The 19,879-nt window shown below is 39.6% G+C and overlaps 1 protein-coding gene across 3 annotated transcripts in view; it reads right to left on the bottom strand.

Annotated features, from left to right (window-relative positions):
• Positions 1-571: 571 nt before the first annotated feature.
• WWOX (WW domain containing oxidoreductase) overlaps positions 572-19,879 on the bottom strand; it is a 524,801-nt gene continuing 505,493 nt past the window's right edge. For 2 of the 3 annotated variants that reach the window (XM_062618285.1, XM_062618288.1), the window contains one exon: positions 572-1,660. In XM_062618285.1, the coding sequence (XP_062474269.1) occupies positions 1,516-1,660 (145 nt within the window). In that variant the 3' untranslated portion in view covers positions 572-1,515. The remainder of the gene's footprint in view (positions 1,661-19,879) is intronic. The other variant, XM_062618293.1, reaches the window with a different exon arrangement.

Below are 19,879 nucleotides of genomic sequence, written 5' to 3'. Positions count from 1 at the left end.
GGTGCTAACACTAAATTAGAATTAGTTGTAAACTCAGAAACATAAAGTCAAACCAAATTGTAATATGTTACTGTAAGGTGTAGATCTCCTACTTGACAGCATCATAATTCCTTACGTAAGTGTGGTGGGTTTTTTGATGGGAAGATGCTATAGCTACTTCTTCCAGGTGAACGTGTGCCTTGACTTTAACACCTATTCAACAACTAATCAAATGCATAATGATTTCAGACAAAAAAAATATCATGGAAGGCAAACTGTTAGCAGTAAGTTGTAAGTAATAAGAGGATCAAATAAGCTTCTATTAACAATGTATCCTATTTATTTGTTTATATTCTGTCTACAGAAAATGTGATGCTGAAATGGGGATGACTTATGACAACCTTCTGGAATGAAGACAGCTACAAAGCACAAAATACAAAAAATGAACTCAGAACTCAGAAAGAAACAAGAAAAAAACAGCGTTTTCTTGGCATCAACAAGAAGCTCTTTATTTTTCCTCAAGTTTTCTTTTCTAAAAAAAAAAAAAATTTGGAATTAAGACTGCAGAAATGAGACAAACTTTCTCTTTAGATTACAATATTCAAGCATGTTGTTTTATTGAATTTAAATTGTTAGAAAAAAGATATTTGGAAGGGGATACTGTATCAGCAGAACTGAGAAACTGTGAACTTTCAAAGAAAAAAACCCAACTCCTTAAAACTGTGAACTGAGAAATGGATGGAAATACCATTTAAACCCCTGATTACACTCTGTGTGTTCTTAAGGAGACATCCTCATCTTTGCTAACTCTACAGTATTTAGGGAATGGTTTAAAACATATGTTTTTAGTATAATCTTTTAGGAAAACAAAACCCAGAAAGATTTAATTAGCTGTGACTTTACTATTTCTGTTCAGATGTCTCCTTGCACCTTCTTTTTCCTGACAGTGCAGATGTATTTGCAGCCAGCAGTCAAGAGCACGAAAGATTTCTTTCCTTAATAATCTTTTCATTTGCCACACCCAGTAAAATCCTTGTAGGCAAAAGAATCAACACAGCTACCATCTCCCAGTCAATACCTAAAGCCTAAGAGACAGTAATTATCAAAATAAAGAGGAAATCCCATATTAGGCTAAGTACCTACCCTTCAATCAAAACAACAGAAAATATCTGCAGCATTGCTTTTCTAAAATAAGACAAAAGATGCCTCCTTGGGTTACACTTTGAACAGGCTATAATCAAAAGAAAGAGAACCGAGACTAACTAAGCCCCAGGAAGCCGCATTGTCCCTTTAACCCGCAGTATTCCCCATTTCCCATTAGTACTTAACATTTTTCACTATGTTGTGACTGCTATTATTTCATTTCACACTGGTTAATCTGTATCTGAGGTATATGGAAACCCTCTAGATGATAAGATTGGACAGGTTCCAGTGTTGGCAGTTTTCGAGCGTGCACACACTCGTGTGTTTTGATCCTTCCAGGAGCTCCCTGTTATTTGGACTGCCTGCCAATTCGTTCTTGGATCAGCCTCTCGCTCAGCTCCCACAGGGCTGCAGCCGTCGCTTCGCCCTGCGCCTCCTGCGACGGCAGGCAGCGGCAGCAGTTGTTGAAGTACATCCCTCCCAGGCCCTCCAGCTCCGCAGCCGTAGCGCAGTACACAGTTGTGGCCGCTCCTTGTTGCTGGAATTCAAAAAAGAACAAAAAATGAGATATAGAGAAAAAACCACCTACATAAATATAGATAAAGATAGCTATTTTATCATTGTCATGTTGACTGCGGTCCTTTGAAGCTGCATCTTAGGAAAGCGCTGGTGGAAATCACTGCAGCTGACAGGGTAACCTGCCTGGGAACAAGGCTGAAATCCTGCTTAGGGTGCTCCCTGCCTGCCTGTTGGGCACTTAGTTGCTAAACACCTTAGTGAGGACTTTTTTCCTTTTCCTTTCCTCTTAAAAAAAGACAATCCTGAACCACAGCCCCGGTCTTGGGTCTTTTGGCCCTTCTGAGTAAACAACTGATTGGCAGCAGGGTAAGTCTGGCCTAATGTAGCAGGGCAGGGTCTGCCCAGGCAGCTCTCAAAATCAGAGCAGTTGAGCCAGGTATAAAAGCAGCCACTCAAAACTCTCTGGTTTCTTTTTGCAACACAGACAATACTTACCATATACCTTGGGCACCCCTGCTTCCTAATCCTGACGGGCAATGCAGGCTGATATATGTATTTTGTTTGTTTGGGTTTTTTAAACCTCTTGTACAAAATTAACCTGGGCACTCCAATTAAGACCTATCATGTAAAGTGCAGTCGGGAGTGGTGCCAAACCTGCCCATATATGTTTGATTAACAGTTTCACTGTGGCGGTTGTCACCGCTGCCTTGTACAAACGTTCATCTGCTGCAGGCAGAGAAAGGTTCTGATTTCCCAGAGATGCAGGGCCTTCCAGTGTTTGGAATTTTTTTTGTTTTGTAACAACCATTTCTTATGTCTTCTAATACTTTAAGAAATGGGGTAGAAGTATTGGAGGCTTTTGTGGATCAGGAGATCTTTTTCTTTTCCTCTTTTCCTTTCCTTTTTCTTATCAAGTGAATTATGTTCAAACAGGAAGAATGTGTTTCTCCAAATTTCCCCAACAGAAACCTGGCGACTGAGGCCACAGGGCTGGGATGAGCACCCTGGCACTGGTGATGGGCTACTCCCTGGCACAGATTAAAAGTGCAGTGCCAGAATAGCTGTAAAAGAGGGTTAGAAGCTACTCTACTTTATAAACTCTAATTAAAAATAATAGGTGAGAGCACATAGCAAGACGCAACACTAATTTAAAACCGATAGTTTATCTGGCATCTTATGATTATTTATGTACATCTTAGTCCTCTCTGTGGTAACTAATTATGAGCTGATAGGAATCAGAATAAAGAGGCTGCCAAGTATGATTGAAAAAGTAAATGAAGAGAAATTAGATGTTGCTACATTAGGATAATTTAATGGGGAAAGAGAATAGGCTTCAATCTCTTGTGGTTTTCCTCCAGTCTTTTTCTGGCCTTTCATTGTCACAACCAAGAAAAGTCAGGGTGCTGTTAGGGGGTCAACCTGCAGAAGACCTCTACTTTGCATTCTCATCCTTCGAGGGAAGCAAGAAGTTTAAAAAGCCACGGCTCTCCTTGGTTGAGGCATCTCAATTTTGTAACAGCACAGGAAGGCATATTTGTTTGCAAGACATACACTTTTCTCAGAAGATGGGATTAAACTGATAATGACGACTTCACAGCTTAGAAATGATCTCCCATCACAAGGTAAACCAAAACTGTCTGTATTAAGTATTTTGAAAGGCATATATTTATCAAGACCAAAATAGTTTTAAAGTTAGTATAATACATAGTAATCCTCTTATTAAACCAGTATCTTTTTTAAAAAAGAGAAAGTATCTTAAAGGCAGTAGGAGAAATGGAATAGAGTTCTACTAAAAATAATATTAATAGAGAACAATAAAATTCCTATGCTTATTTGAACTATCCTATAAAGCTCCACAGCACAGGTATGATCACTGTATTCAGCTATTTAGAATGATTCAAGGCCCCTAAAGATTATCATTAGTTTTTTGCAAGCAATTCAACTGGACTTTTATTAGAAAGGTAAAATTAAACTCAATTGCTCAATGCAGAGTGAGAGCCCTTAAGCTATTGCTGAAAAGCATCCATCCAGCCAAGCTAAACTCAGGCTAGCTCTAATAGAATTCATCTAATTCATAAAATGGAAGTTTATCAGAGAAGTTTAAAATCCAAACCAAACAATAATTTATCTTTTTAAATGAGTCAAATTTGATGACTTTTAAACAAAATTCTCAGCAGGCAGGAAAACGCCCCACAGTATAACAGCAGTGCTTTATACCTTGCACAACCTAGACTTAAAACAAGAGAATAGTTTTCCCCATGTGAGCATAGGATATTTACTTTAAGTGATAAAAGATTATGTGGCTGGAAGCCCAAAGCACTTTATCTTATGATGCCTCCAGTGTTTCACTGAGAACTGGATGTAAGCAATGTGCCATTTGCTTTTTGGCTGTGTATATCCTTACTTCTTTCTAAACGTTTCAATCGTGTTGGCTGTTTTGGAAGAAGAAAGTTCAATGGTTCTATCATTGAAGGAAAAATACCTTTTCTTATTGCTTAAGAGAAATGCAGTCATGTTTATCCCTTTGTTGACAGAGGGTAAAGCTTTAATATCTAAGAAAAATGGACAAACTCATCAAGCCTAGGAGCTTCCTTCAGACGGCAAAACTACAAAGCAGAAGGTAAATCCCAGATTCTCAAAGCCATTTAAGCATCTAATTTCCTTTGTTGAATGTGAACTAGTTGCATTCAGACACTTGAGGATCTGCCTAAGTGACTTGCTCATGGACAGATGGGAATGAGCATCACAGAATCATGGGGATATGTCAGGAGGTCTCTTGCCCAACCTCCTGCCCACAGTGGGATGCCTAGGAGCCCTGCAAATGTCATGCAGAACTGGAAGGTCCTCAAGGGACAAATTCCTCCTTTGCATCTACCACTCAGATACCACAAACCTCCGTGAAGAGCCAGAGCTGCAGATAACTGCAAAATGCCTGCACTGCCAGCCATGCCGAGCTAGGCTCAGAAACTGCTTAGTTTCGCACTAAATATTATCCCTCATGAACACAGTCTTTTGAATGATATCTTTATATGTTGGGCCTTATGACAGTTTCATAACAAGTTTTAATTTTTTGCTCATCAGCTTTCCTGTCCACATATCATCAGAATACGACAGCAGAGGATGTTAGGGAATCTAATTAGTAAACAATTCCATACTGCTGATACAAGATGAAACGTTCTTAAACCGATAAAAAGAGCACTTTAATCACTGTTGAATGACTTTCAATACCAAGCGGTTTGTGCCATGTCAGAACGTAATTTGAAGAAGATTAGAGTACTATATAAAATAATTAATGTTAACAACTTCGTTAAAAAATGTCTTAAACAATGAGCCTGTCAGTTGTCACAGGCTCTCCATGATCTATTGTGATTAATGCCCCCCCCCCCCAACAATCTCAACCGATAAACAATGCTAAAAGCGCTGGGCAACCTAAACATTTCTTTTCCATACGTCCATCAGTTGTACAGGGTGCTAATCACCGGAGCTGGGGGTCAGCCTTCTTTAACCTGCAACAAAGGCAGTGGGTTGCAATGATGAATACACAGGATAAAGAATTTGTGAGAAGCCCAACTGAATCTTTAATCATGCCTCAATGCCATTTCCGATCCAGTCAAACATTTGAAAGCTGCTAGGCAAGCACTACACTATCAATCTTTCTAGCGCACGTAAAATTACCCGGGAATCTTGTTTTGGATTAAGTTGAAGAGTGTCTTAGTAATAAGGGTTCATCATTCTCTTCTGCAAATCATTTGTCAGTTTTGTAATACAATCTTCAACTGCAGCAGGGTGGGATTTATACAGCAGTTGCTGTTTATTTATAGTTGAGGCTCAAAGATCTAAATTATCCAGCCTTCCAAAATCCTTTGTTGAGATGAAAATACTAAGTAGTTACTAGGCATTTATAGTAGTTCATAGGCATTTATTTCATAACTGCTAGCTGTCAATTTGTAACTGATGGCACTGAATACAAATTAATATTGAATATCTTAATAGTAAAAGAAAAGGGGTTGTGGGGATACAGTATACAGTAAACCCCTCATTAATATATGTAATGCATCCATTAGTAGTCTAAGATACCATTTATGGTCCTGATAAGAAAACATATTATGCAGTTAATGTTTAGTTTTTAGATATGTCTAGTTTTGAATGCATGTTTGTTTTCTAAAATTAGATTCCTGCTCTGAAGCAAGTTTACATACCAAGCATATAAATAATAGAAACAAAGCCATAACTTATCTGTATATGTATCAACTACAAATGAATAAGATCCACTCTAAACTCTGTTAAGGGCACGCAGATTGTGCTAAACAATGCCTGCCAGTGAGATGGGATCAGCTTCCCTGAAAAGGAGGTTTTTATTTTCTTACAAAAAATTAAAGATAAAGGCCTTTTATCTTGGTAGCCTGAGGATAAGTTTAGCAAGTGCATTTTAAAAGATGGTCAGTGGGAAGAGGTGGATTCAAAGTGACATGAGAGGCGAGAATTTGTGACAAGGGCCAGAGTCAAAGCAAGCAGCTTAAGTGAAACAAAAAGGCAAGTGCTTCCTTAAAACTCTTCAGGCTGTTCCTGTTATTCATCTCAGGACTATCAGACAAAGCAAACATATCATGTGGGTCTTTTAGGACACAGAAATAATAGACTCGCATGAAAGCATTGCAAATATACCATTTATAGAGGCATAACTCGTTACACAGCGGTGTGAAGATGAGGTAGTATAAACATATTCCAGATCATGGAACCAATAGGGTCTCCCATACCTTCTTTGTGCCTCTGAAAAACACCCTGAAGAGTTCAAATCCATTCTGCTAGAGAGGGAAAAACTCTCCATCGACCAGCTTCAAGCAATGGTCATTTCCTGATTTGACGTGAAATCTAAAAACTCCTTGGAGTAACAAACACAATGATTTGGAGCCTATATATTTCCATCATGATCAGTTCCAGATTGTCCAAACCAAACCCTAAAATTACAGCTGCAGTTTTATATTCCTGAAGCCTCATCTTCACCTGGTGTAAATCCACACAGGTCCATTGCCTTCTCTGGGGGTCCGCAGATTTGTAGTTGCTGAGGACAAGCTCTGTTGCTTGTTGCAAGCCTGACACTGACATTCAGGGGGAGTGGATGAAGGGAGGTGCAGCCAAGCTTTGCCTTACCTCCTGGAAGAAAACTGCCCTCAGAGTGGACTTGTTTCCTTATGGAATTGCTAGCTGGGATTGTGATGTAGTGTTTTCTCAAAACATACTTGTTCCTTTCTCTGCAACATTAAAACGTTTCAGCAGATGAATGGAACTGGTAGTTTTTCCCATCAAGCCCAATTCCTGGCAAACAATGCCGAGCTTGATGACCTCTTCTGAAAAACACTAGCAAGTCTAAAATACTCATGTCCTCATTCAACCTTTGGGATTCCCCAGTACCTGAAGTGCTTTTAGAAGCAGTTGTAAAAGCTGTTTGGTGGTATCAGCTGTGGCTGAGGCCAGTCATAGCTGAGGGAGCTACTTCTCAATGACAGGCATTACTTTGCTCTGTTTCCTGTAACTCAGAGCCGTGAGGGATAGTCACGTTTTGTACAATGCAGTGAACGAGTTTTCGTCTTGCGCGTGAGATGAACTGTTTGGTTCCTTCTGCAGTCCTTATACTCAAAGCAATCCCAGATGCACAGTTATCTTATGAGTAACATTCAGAATATGTATGTATTAGTCTCCTGTGAGAAAATAGGATTCCCTGATTGCTTTTTCAGCAAAGAAATATGAAATTGAGACCTGCCTTTACTATTCTGGGTGAGTATGATAAACTGAAATCATATCTGCAGCTAAAAAAAAATAAAACTTTGGAGCTGCCAAATATGATCTAAGAAACAAATCGGGCTCAGCTGACTTTAGGTCCTATCTCCACCCAAATGCCAGCAGGAAAATGTGATCTGAACTGAGTCTGAAATTACAGTGTTTCCAAAGTTCTCACCAAGCCATGTCTAAACCAGGTTATTCTCAATCACTTTCCCTTCCCCTATCACTGCATTTAAACCAGCAAAACATCTCTTAGAAGATAATACAATGGATAACCCAAAATCTATATCGTCTGCTTTTTTTCCTCTGATGTATTCCTTTTTCAATTAATTCCCAAATACAAAGACTCAAAACTCCATCAGCTTCTCTACTTGAGAAGCATAGCTGGTTTCAAGCTGTAACTTTTCTTAGTGTCATTAAGACCTTTACACATTTACAGTGTTCTTTACATACATTATAGAAGATAAGTGTGCTATGTTCTTTGAGTAAGGAAACTGCAGTAGTTCATGAAAGAGGATTTGTGTTCAACTGCTGAGGCATTAAGACCTAGTGATTATTTCAACTATTCAATATATGCAGCTATATTTAACTTGCATTCTGAGTTTTAACTTTGCAAAAGAAAATGTGTCCATCGTAATAAATGTATTTTGATAATGCACCATGTTGTTTGTGTTATGCAACACCCCATATGTTCTCAATTATGGCAGTGATAGTGCTTGAAAACTTTCAACCTCCAACATCCAGTGTCAAACAGATTGCCTGCAATCATTCCAAAGGAGGGAAAAAAATACAAGACATCAAGTCAGAAGTGGGTTGGTTTCCTCTTTGCAACTTTTCCTTCCTTAGTGAACTTGGACAAGTCACTTCAACCCCATGTACCTCACTTTTCCCAGCTGTAAGATGGAGAGAGTGCTAATATTTACCCACCTCACAGGGGTGTTGTGAGGATGAGTTCAGATTTATGGAGTGCTTTCATACTGACTGTTGAAAAGCACAGTGTAAGTATAAAGTGTTATATTATAAACCACTGTTGAAATGTGTAGAAGATGTAAAACAAGGTTGGCAAAATAGCTGACAAAAATATGATTACCTTTTAAAATCATGCATATTTTTCTCTATTGTATAAACTTAATTCTTTAACTGGGGAAGCTGTCTGCTATACCAGGCCCTATTCCAGTCCCTTCCCTCTCTCACCCAGTTTCTTTTTGCTCAGCTCACAAAACTTGGTAAAACTCTTATTAGCAAAACCACCACTGAATTCTTCAAACATGAATGCTTTAGAGGGAACCAGGCCCTGAAAGGATGATCCACCAGGTCATCTCTCCTACCGTTGGCATACACTAGACAGAGCCATCATGGCATACTAGGGGTGAGATTCACTTGCCTAACGGGGTCTTAAGATAGCTGAGCTGCCTTCAGATATCCCACATGCTCTACAGCTGTCCTTCAGAAAAGCACACATTTTGCTAGGCTCAGTATTGTATTTGCCATCCTCTCACAGGTATCTCAGATAAAACCATACGTTTAAGGCAGAACCAGACATCTATGTCTATTCAACCTAAATGCTCTTATCACAGCAACTAGAAGGGAGCTGCTTCCCACAGGCAGCGCCCTATTCCTTCCTTTCCCCAGTATCTAAATAAAACCCACAATTAGCTTCTGAAAATTCTTTCAAGCCTGACAAAGAGCCATCTTAAGCCTCAGAAACTTTAGTGAAGCATATGGTTTTACCTTGCCCAACCAGCATTTCAATAGCAGGAGCAGCAGCACGCCCCGCAGGCTGCTTGGCCTGGCCTTTTTACCCACATCACATTTCCAAGCAGATCACTTTTGCATTTTCCTCTCCTGACCAATGAACTCCCGTTCACACCTGATTTACACTTTTAAGACATCACTGCTCCACTGAATTGTCAGTTTTGAACACTGCATGCAAATTGCTAAGATCCAGTATTGCTTCTCCTTTCTCGCAGACTAGTATGGAGCAGTGGTGTGATACTGCACGCTTTGCTCATTTCTGGATTTGGGAAAAAGCCCTAAGGAAAATTACGGATCTTCATTTCAGAGTGTAATGGAGTAAGGATGCAATCAGATTGACCATATTATGTTGCTGTCCATTGCTTTCCCCCTGCCCTATGAGCCAACACTGTCCAGTGGAGTTAGAAGCAAAGAACATGTAAGAGACAGCCCTCGAGCATCATAGCAGCTCTATCGGGAGCTGATCATACCTGAAATCTCTGCCACTTGCTTTCTGAGATTTTGTGGTGTATGTTTATATAAACATGAGTCCTATCATGACTTCTTGGCCACTGACAAAAATAGAAATCCTCTGAAGAATATTGGAAATCCTCCTAAAACACATAACCTGCCAGCTAAGGGCTGATTCTTCAGGGCAAGGGTAATTTGAAGAGTTGAGCAAACAGGTTGTTGACAATAAACATATCCTGCCAAAAAGATAGATTAGATATGCTGCTGCAGCTAAATCATCAGAATAGGGCTAGCTGGTGTTTGGGCATACACAGATAAGAATTCGCTGAAATCACTTCTTTTTTTAACATGCTGACTTGAAATGTTTTATGGTTTTGCCATGCTTTAATTAGACATATACTTATATAAATGTATGCATACATACCATACTGTATATGCTGTACATTTTATACAGCTTTTTAATACTATTACTTGTCAAAATTTAGACTTTTTCACAAGCAGTATTGCAAAGAAAGTCATCACAATACTGACATTTGGCTTCCTCTTTCATTGCACAGATAACTTTTTGGACTGACTTTGGTTTTAGATATGAGTGAAAAAAAACCCTTCATACAACACAATACTTTTTAAGCAAGTGACCTTTTGGGACAAATATTTATCAAGCTGTTTAGGTTTTAAAGGTGAAGACTTTTTCATCTGTTGATACAGACACATATGAACGTACACACACAGGCACACACATATTTCAGTAGTATAATGCATTGAAAAACCACAGGGTGTTATGATGGGGACATATCATGGTAAGAAATCAACTACTTACTCTGTCTTCCAGAACCTAATTAAGGGAATGTATTTTGCAATAATACAGATCTAGCAAACAGGCCTCTAAAGTCTGGGCTTAGAGCTATAAGCCAGGCACTCCTGTGTTATGTATGTGTGATTTTCATAGGTAGGCTGTTCTAAAGTGTGCCCTGTTACTGCATCTTTCAGGCTAAAAGACACTGGCCTTGTTAATATTTCATTTAGTACATACTGTAGAGTCTCATTTATATTACTTCTATAATTAATGGTGATAGCTTAGGCACTGCCTTTACAAGGAGAGATCCCTGTATGTTGGTCAATGGATAATGAGAAACAATAGATATTTCATTCACCAGCAGCTTGTTGCTAGTTAGTAGGAAATTATTGTGTGTACTGTTGCTTTAATTGCCAGGGTAAATAATGCTGCCGCTGTGTTAGTGAACATTTTAAAGCACTAGATGCAAATAGGCTAGAAACAAAACACACAAAAAAAAATTACCTTTATTATGCTATACCTTAGCATAGGGAGTTAAAAAGGTATGTCTTAAAACATTTACGTTCTATCATGCAAATATATCTTAATATGCATGTGCTGACTATTCAACTACTGTATTTTAGGAAATACAATTATGCTGCCTTTCTCTTCTCCTATGTAGACTGTAAATAACTGTAGATCTTTCTCTTGTTTTCCTATGTAAATATATGTAAATACTAACAAGCTATGCATGCTGATATTCTAGGCAATTTCAGGTACTTTTATAATCTGAAGGCATGTACTTGAACTGGTTTGCTAGAAAAGAAAAAATCAACTCTCTCAAGTCCTTTAAAGATCATTAGAAATTAAAGATTTCTTACTAGACTGGTTCCTTCAATCTCAGTTGCTTTTCTGTTTATTTTTCCCCCTGCTTTGCCAAGATTATCCCCCAAGACCCTCCACAAGGAATGCATGCTCCAGGGCTGTTTTCTCCAATGTATGGAGTCCCATCTCAGGATGCGATTCACTTCCTGACCAAGGATGTGCACCATTTAGATTCCACACCATCCCCATTTGTAAACCCCAACAGAGACCTGGTGAGGGGGGAAGCCTATCCCCTTTCCTCTGACCTCTCCTTCTATTTAATGATGTTTTCTATTTCATTTTGTCAGCCCGTAATCCATCAAATAGGGATCTGATACCACTAGAGCCAGGACCGGATTTGAGGGCAGATGCTGCTGCAGCCATGATCAGTCCCCATGTCTTTGGCCATGCTGCAGTTCGGCTGCTTGCTCAGACATGCTCCTCTATTTGAACATACTCTTTATGTTTCCTTTCTAGCATATTTATGACTTTGACAAATTATGTGAAAATAATTTGAAAAATAGCTTGATATATATCCCCATCTCTTCCCTTCAGTGCTGTAACACTATTTGTGGGAGCCTTTCAATTGAAGAAGTGTGAACAAAAATGAAATTACCTAAGCTTATAAATCAAGTAACCTCCTGCATACAAATTTGGAAGCAAGATTTCAATTTAGCTCTGTTCTTCCTTCATTTTTTGTTCATGTAATAAATGAAAGTTCCGGTGAGGAATATGGTAAGAAGAAAAAAAGTGATGCATTTATCCCTCAATACAGTAAATGGTGAAAAAAAAACCAACCCTCTGCATTATCTGTGGAAACTAAATGCAATGACAACTTTTTAATCGAAAGAAAACAGCTTTCATGTCTGAAGATGCTTTTTCCAGAGTATCTGTATAAGAATAAACACATTAATTGACAGGATCTTCATGACTTTTTAAGTTTCTCAAACTTAGCTTGGTGTCTAGGGAAGATTTCTTTCCAGTCCTTGAAGACTCTTTTAAGATGAATGTTTAAAAAGCTGAGCTGACATGGGCATTATGTTCAAGTGCAAGCTGTACTATTCTTTAATAGAGGGCGTAGAAATGGTTCATAGGATTATTATCTTTCTACAGACAAAACCCATTACCTTCACACTAGGAGGGAAAAGCTAGTTTTTAACTTATATAAAACGGAATCAATTATCAATATCTTTGCATGGTTTCTCAGCTCTGCTGGAAAGCACTTGGAGAGCTAAATACACAGAGCCATTTGGCAAAAGGGCTCCTTCCTATGCTGGGCTTCTTGTTACACCTTTCATTTAATAAGATCACATCTGCAAAAGCAAAAATAAGTAGCAACGATTTGTATGCAGGGCTTGCACCCTGAATGTCACAAGAGGAGACAGGAATCACATTTGCAGACTGATCGCATGGCTATTGTTACTTTAGACTACTTCCCAGTAAAAAGTGAACAAGCAAATAAAAAGCAGTCATTGATGCAAAGTCAAATGCAGTGGCAAACAGCAGTACAGGTCAGAGCATCCATACAGCTTGTTGTCTTTGGTGTGGAAAAAAAGTGCTCCTTCAGCAACCTCTGCCATCTAATCCTTACCATTGAATCTCTGAATAATCCTTTTGTTGGCTTTACCAGTGGCTTTTCACAGGTGCTTATGTTTCCAGTGAGAAAAGGAAATCTGGAAAGTTAGTGGTGGCTTTTCACCACTGTGAAAAAGTCCACACGTACCCATTACTTCTTGAACTATTATAAATAAAAGTCTCATATCTTTCGTAGACAAGTCTAACCTACTACAAGTCCATGTCCCTCAGCAGAGAGATCAATAAGTGCACTAGCCTCAAAAAACTGTGTCCCCAAGCTACTTTAGTAGCACATGCAAACTCAGATGCACATAGAGGTGCAGTATGTGCAATGTATATAAAATATAATACTCTAGAAGCTGGTAATGATGTTTCATAAGGAAATGTTCATTACTATACTCTTATCTGTTTATCCCATTCATGAGATCTGCTTCTACAAAGCGCATAATGATAAATGGCACATTTGCAAATTATCTTCTGAGTGCTGATGAGAAATCAGCAACCTGCGAGTTACCGTGACTTTGAATGAGTACACTCCACTGCAAGTCTCGTTTGCTGAGATGCCTGCCAAATGAGTGCATTAGTATATTAGGAATCTAATAAATTGACTAACAAGCATTTGATGAAAAATAGCTGTTCCATCCGTTACAGTTATCATCACAGCCAACAAGGCTACTGGGGTTAGGATTTTGAAGGCACCAGCTGCTGATAAAAGAGATGCTGCCATGCTGTGCCACATTCTCAGTGGCATCTCCCTCACTAACTGAGCTTTGCAACAAACTCTCAGCAAGTCACTGGACCTTCTTTACTTCAGCTTCCCTCTGCTTCTTCATGACACTTATGAGTATTTAAACCATTGCAGCTTTACTCAGTCTTGTCTTTTCCCTTTCCACTGCAGAAAGTAGGATGTTGAATAATGGAGAAAACTCTTCTGAGAAGACAGCACTGAATGAGTTTCTCTGACTAGGAAGGAGCTGCAGGAAACTCTCTCTGTTCTACAGATCAGCATTGTTTAAACATCTGAGAAGATGTTCACATTTACAATCTGTAAACTTTAAGCTTGTTAATTATGATCACAAACATGAAGATCAAGAAGGCTTTGGCCATATTCACATTCAGCAGACAGGCACTGCAACAAAATTAGTTTCAGGAGTGGCTCAGAGTCCTACTCCTAACTCAGGGTCCTAGTACAAAAATTAAAAGCCAGTAAATAAATCTTCATGCAGCATTTCACCTGTGTCGTTCCCTGTTTTGCTGGATAAAAAAGCCTAGTTCCTTTTATGTATAAAACTGATTAACCCCTCTTGTACAAACATCCTCCCTATTTGGGAAGAAACAAGCACCGGACACATTCAAACCCACAGGACCTGCAAACCTGAGGCAGAGTAATTAAACCCCAGGGTTAGCTGTGTCCAGAGCCCTGGGGAAGGTTAGGCCATTCTCCCCAGCAAGCCCCGGATAGCCCACCCGATGCACTGTGGGTGCTTGTCACTCATCCTGTTGATGCCTGGGAGAGGACAGCACATGGCAGATCGCAGTTATGCTCTGTCCTGGCAAAACCCGTGTGAGCAAATTATGTCTTTTCAAGCTAATTAAGTCTGTAAGTGCCATACACCCTTACATTTCAAGTTTCAGAAATCTTATGCATGCTGCTTAATTTGTTTAAAGTAGAGAGGAACCCAGCTCATTATAAATGCCCATTTATCATTTGCCAACAAATCCCAGCGAACACTTGAAAATTACGCACAAGTAAGAGAAGCTCCTTCAGTACCTTCCCAAATCGCATTTCTGCTTTTACCTGAGACATTTGCAAGATCCCCCAACTCTGTCAACAGCCGCTCTCCAGTTTTGTTTAGCTTATCATCAACAGACTCTGCTTTTGTGAGTGGACAAGTCATTTGAGTGTGCACCACAGTTATAATGGCCTGACTGACAGCTCAGCCAGATAAACATGAGAGAATAACAGACGTAGGAACAATCTGGGTATTCATTTTGTCCGTTCAACCGGGTTGAAAGGATTTGCCAGCCAAGGGCACAACACTTCAGGCTAATTTGCTCAGCCAAAGCACTGCCAGAGTGTAAGGCTGCAAGAAGATGACTGATGTTGGGGCGATCGGCGTCCCCAGATGAGGTACTTATGCACCTCTGCCTCATGGGAAATAAAAGCACTATTTATTCAAAGCATCCATTTGAAAGAAGAAAACATATAGAAATGAAATCTGTTACAAAATTTGAACCCTTCTCACTGCTTCCCCACTTTTGCATTAATTCCAGCTTCTTACCCTTACCCATGTTGTTGTGCAAACGGCAATATTTCTTTTACCTTGCTGTTTCTTTCCCCCTATGTGTTTACTTTCCTTCTCACATCCTTTCCTTAGCCTGTCAATTGCTTTGCAGTTTTGACCCAATACCTGACACAGGGTACCTTTTCTTTCCTTTCATTTTCCTTTTTAATGTTATATCCACTCAGCTTTGCAAACCTCAGAGGTTCAACACTATTTTCACAGTACCTGGTATAGAAGCGGCTGTCTGGGACATCCTGGCTGTGTCTCACACAGTATAAGCACTCTTCAATCTTTTGGTTGATATTAGCCCCATGCTCTGACAGGAGCCACCTGCTAGCAGTGCACTGCATCAGTTACCTCACCGTTATGGAGCCAAGCAGCGCAGGACCAATGAAATGATGCTGCTATCCTTGTTAACAAAAATTGTCTCTTGCACGTTTTTAGCATCCTGTATTTAGAGTGACAGAGCCACAAGTCCACCTGCTAATCATGTAAAAATAAATGATGGGCAGAACAGCCAAGCTTGTACTCAGAAAAGGTAAATACTGTTCTGACATATTCCCTCAAGCAAGCAAACAAAATAATAACAGTTTACAGTGGAGGCTTGAAAGTTTGCTCCCATTAATTAAGTTCCATTTTCCAGCATGTTGAGTTTTAAGTCATTTTCTACAGGATTGATTTCAACAGCTCTTTTCTCCCACTGAATAGAAAAGGCCAAAACCTGCTCTTGGTGACAGCAGCATGACTCTGCTGGCTTCATCAAACTGTGGAGCTGAGCCACGAGGTGCAGCAGTGCCATGGAAAATCCCAGAGCATTTCAGGAGGCAGTGCCCCGGGAACAACATCCCTCGCAGAGGTGATGCACTAACAGCCTCAGACACATCATGGGAGGAATGTAAAGTGCACCTGACATTTCTTTTGATCTACTCCTAAGAAGCATTAAAAGGCACATTAATGTGCTGCTTTAGTGCCTGTTCAATGTGATAGCTGGAGACATAACTGAGCCTTTCACAAAGGTCTAATTGGGGAGAAGAATAAACTTATTGTTTCCTCCTCTGGACATGCACTCTAGAACACTGGCAGAGTTGGCATTTGTATGAAGTATGTTGCTGTCTTGCATTTTAAACCCAGGCATGCAAAATATAGGTTGAATGATCACTTTGATTGTTATTAGGAAATCAGTTCATGTGCAACAGTAATTCTACAGACAGTAAGTGATATTGCCCAGCAGCAGCGTATCTTTCTAGAATGCTACCAAACACTGAAATTAAAATGTGTATATGTATATTTAAATACATATATATATTATATATATATTTGTATATATATAAAAAAAAATTGCTCGCTTAAAATATCAAGTGAACAGTACCTGAGCATACAGCTTTTCCAGCTGCCTTTCACACAACTGTTTTGTATTGCTCACGGAGATCCTCATGCACGAACCACATTCACATTTAGTAACAGAATTTTGTGCACTGAGCTAATGATACTTCTTGACCTCATCAGAGTGTGAAGCACCTTTGGAACTCTGTGCTTTCAGTTGCCAGGTCAAATTTGCTTTGCTTTTTTAAGACAATCATACAATGAACAAACTGCAACAACAGACCGAGTAACAAAAAGAAAACAACAGAGGAAAGTAAAAAGAGAACTCTCTTTCCCAGGTTAATAAACAGGAGAATAAAGGGAGCAAAGAAAGTCAGGTGTAATTTCCACAGCAGAGATAAGGTGGGGAACAACAGTATTGAGGCATCCTGAATTATCCTGAAGACTGTTTATTACTTGCTCCTACTTCTACCAGCTTAGGTGTATGTTTGGACATCTGGCCAGACCTATATTCAGCTGAACTCTGTTTTCTTCTCTGTGCAGGGCTCTTCCTTACATCTGTTATGCTGACAGATTTTGTGTCCCTGATTAGCTCTATGCAACACCTTCAATACTTTATCTCTGAAAGGATTAGAGTATTTAGCTTTGCTCTTCATTTGCCTGAAGCACCTCTTTCCATCCTCAGCTAGGCTTCTTGGATAGCAACCCGTGCTGCGGTACTAACAATTCCAATACTGTTATAGTAAGACATGCACCTCTTAAGCTGTTTTGGCAAAAGACAGCCTAATCTGCAACAGCCGTTAACTTCTTAAAGCTCTCACTAGATCTAGTCACAAAAAATATGCAAGGGAAGGGAAGCATGAGTAATGGGAGCTTAGAGAGCCCTGCTACTGTGCTCAGTGTCCTGGCACTAACCAAAAACCATGAACCTGCAATGCCAACACATGCCAAATCCACAAAAAAATGTGTCCTGATCAAGTTAGGCAGGTAGATTAAAAAATAGATTAGAGAAAGCAGTGGCTCTGCATAGATAATCAGTGCGTGCAGAGGTCTCCTGGATCATGTAGGTGGAAACCCATGCAATTCTGTTCTTTTTGTACGGTATTTATAAACCACTGTCAGTTCTAGCTGGCACCAACTCTGGAGTAAAGGAACTCCATTTCCAAGCCCACACATGCCACTCAATGCTTCAAAGAGGTTAGGATGTCCACATTTTTTCTTGACAGTAGTATGATTTTCTTGTTACAAACAAGCTAACATCATGCCCACCACAAAAATGAAAGGTCTTGTTTGGGCTACTCCTCTGGTGGGGGCTGTTCATGATGATTTCTGCTGAACTCATCTTGAGAAGTGAGGAAAGGAGGGAATCCCACTGGAACTTCAATAAACTCTTTGTCCTACATGAAAAGAATTGCAAAACAGAAAAAAAACGTATAGAAAACTCCAGGATTTCAGCTAGAGTACACAAGGATTTCGTAGGCCTTCCTTTTACATTATCTCCTTAAATAGAGCTATATGTCTTATATTTACATTATCTCCTTAAATAGACCTCTAAGAAGCAGCCAATGTTGGAAATCTAGCTTTTGCGATACTTGCATCTCTACCCCTTTCCAAAAATGCAGCCAAAGCTTTCCCGAGGGAACATCTAAGATGCTCCATCCAGAAGCCAGGGCAAAAAAGGGAGCTGAACAGGGCATCCCCTGCACTGCTCAGTGGGGGCTGCAGGAAGAGAGAGAGATGTGCATACACTGATCCTGGGGAGTATGGAGCTGCACTCACCTCCACAGCGTGAACATGAATGTGTGCCGTCAGTGAAAGACAGAAACACATTTCAATGGGATACACATCTCTCCTGCTCTCTCCAGTAGGAGGAATGGAAATGTGTCTGGCTTCCCAGGAAATGCACAGGAAATCCTTTTCACTCAATACCAGCCAGTTGACGCTATCTCAGTATTTTTCCATTTGCTTTATACAGGTAAAAGGATGGTCTGTAAGAAGATCTGTATCCCCTGTTTTGCCACAATGCCCTTCTAGGATAGTACTCTTTTGACAATAAATTCCTATTCAAGTGCAATATACTCTTAAGTGACATAATCTTTTTCAGTTGGCAACATGTGAAATATATTTGTGTTCTGTTCAAATGCTGTATTGGTGCTGTACTATCTAACTCTCCTTACATACTTTTGAACACTTTTTTTCATCCTACTTAGATTATAGAATGAAAAAAACACTCAGTGGCATAAATGATATATACCTAAAGGACTTTTAGCTCTTATTTTATGAGAAGTCCAAAAGTGAATTTGCTGCAAAATAATGAACTTAAGTGACCCCTGCTGACTTCTCAAGGAATGACATTCCATAGGGAGTTCTATCTATGAAACAAATGGCTCAGATACATAATTAATCCATTTGTCTCTGCTTTTTGGACTTTTTCTTAGAAAAGGATCATTCTTCAGAAAGTTACTGGTCATCTGAACTGGTACTACAGTCTACAGTTTGGGAAGACCTACATAATCAAGAAAAAACAGATAAAAGGTAAGATGTGAACCCTTCCAGGAGCCAGACACAGTTAATTTGTTTTTTGGGAGTGTTATCAGTTAAGCATAGCTGGAATCTGAATATCTTATATCTGCCCACATATCTGGCTGGTGCCTTCTGGCCTTCTGCATGATGTAAGGGGCTAATAAAAGGTGGCAGCGCTTGATGTCAGATAGTTTGTCTCTGCCTTGTTTAATCATTCTGAATGGAGTGATGCTCAATCCCAACTTGCGTTCAGTGTCGGTTTGCGAGAGGGCTGCTGGGAGCTACTTCTCAGCAATCAGCTCGAACCCTTGGCAAGACATCTGTCAAGTACACTTTAGTATCCCCATAGCCTCAAAGTAAGAGAAGTGGTCTCCTCAATTTAGATGCAATATTAAATGCAACTGACAGAAATCTTACATCCCTTTGCCTTTTCTCTCTAGGTTTGCAATCCTGATCCCATTAAACTCAGTGGAAGCCTTGCCATTGACTTCAATAGACCAAACATTATAAACAAGGTGGAATAAACACAACTTGTTTACTCTCAAGCTCCTAGAAAACCTAAAATCCTATTAAGTTATTGAGGTATCTTAATACTCAACAGGCACTTGAAACTGCAGAGGCTCAGACATTTCACACAAAACCCAGGATGTGTTCAAATGAGGTGGCAGCATCGCTATTGTGCTCGTTAAACTCTTAAAACACGAGTCAGGCTTTCAGCACAAATCACGTTGTTAGGTCCAGTTGACTATAGCACAAACTTGATCAGAACATCTATGCTCCAAACAAAAGAACTGCAAGTTCAGATGAACTTTCTCAGACTTCTCATGACCTCGTCTGCAATGGAGTGGACTACTGGTTGATACAACTTAACTGCAAATGCAAATGTTTATTCAAGAAGAGAGCATAC

The sequence above is a fragment of the Pezoporus occidentalis genome, unplaced genomic scaffold, assembly GCF_034315485.1.
Source record: "Pezoporus occidentalis ecotype Australia unplaced genomic scaffold, CSIRO_AGI_Poc_V1 ctg20, whole genome shotgun sequence".
NCBI classification, from domain to species: Eukaryota; Metazoa; Chordata; class Aves; order Psittaciformes; family Psittacidae; genus Pezoporus; species Pezoporus occidentalis.
This window is presented reverse-complemented; position numbering and strand designations above follow the sequence as displayed.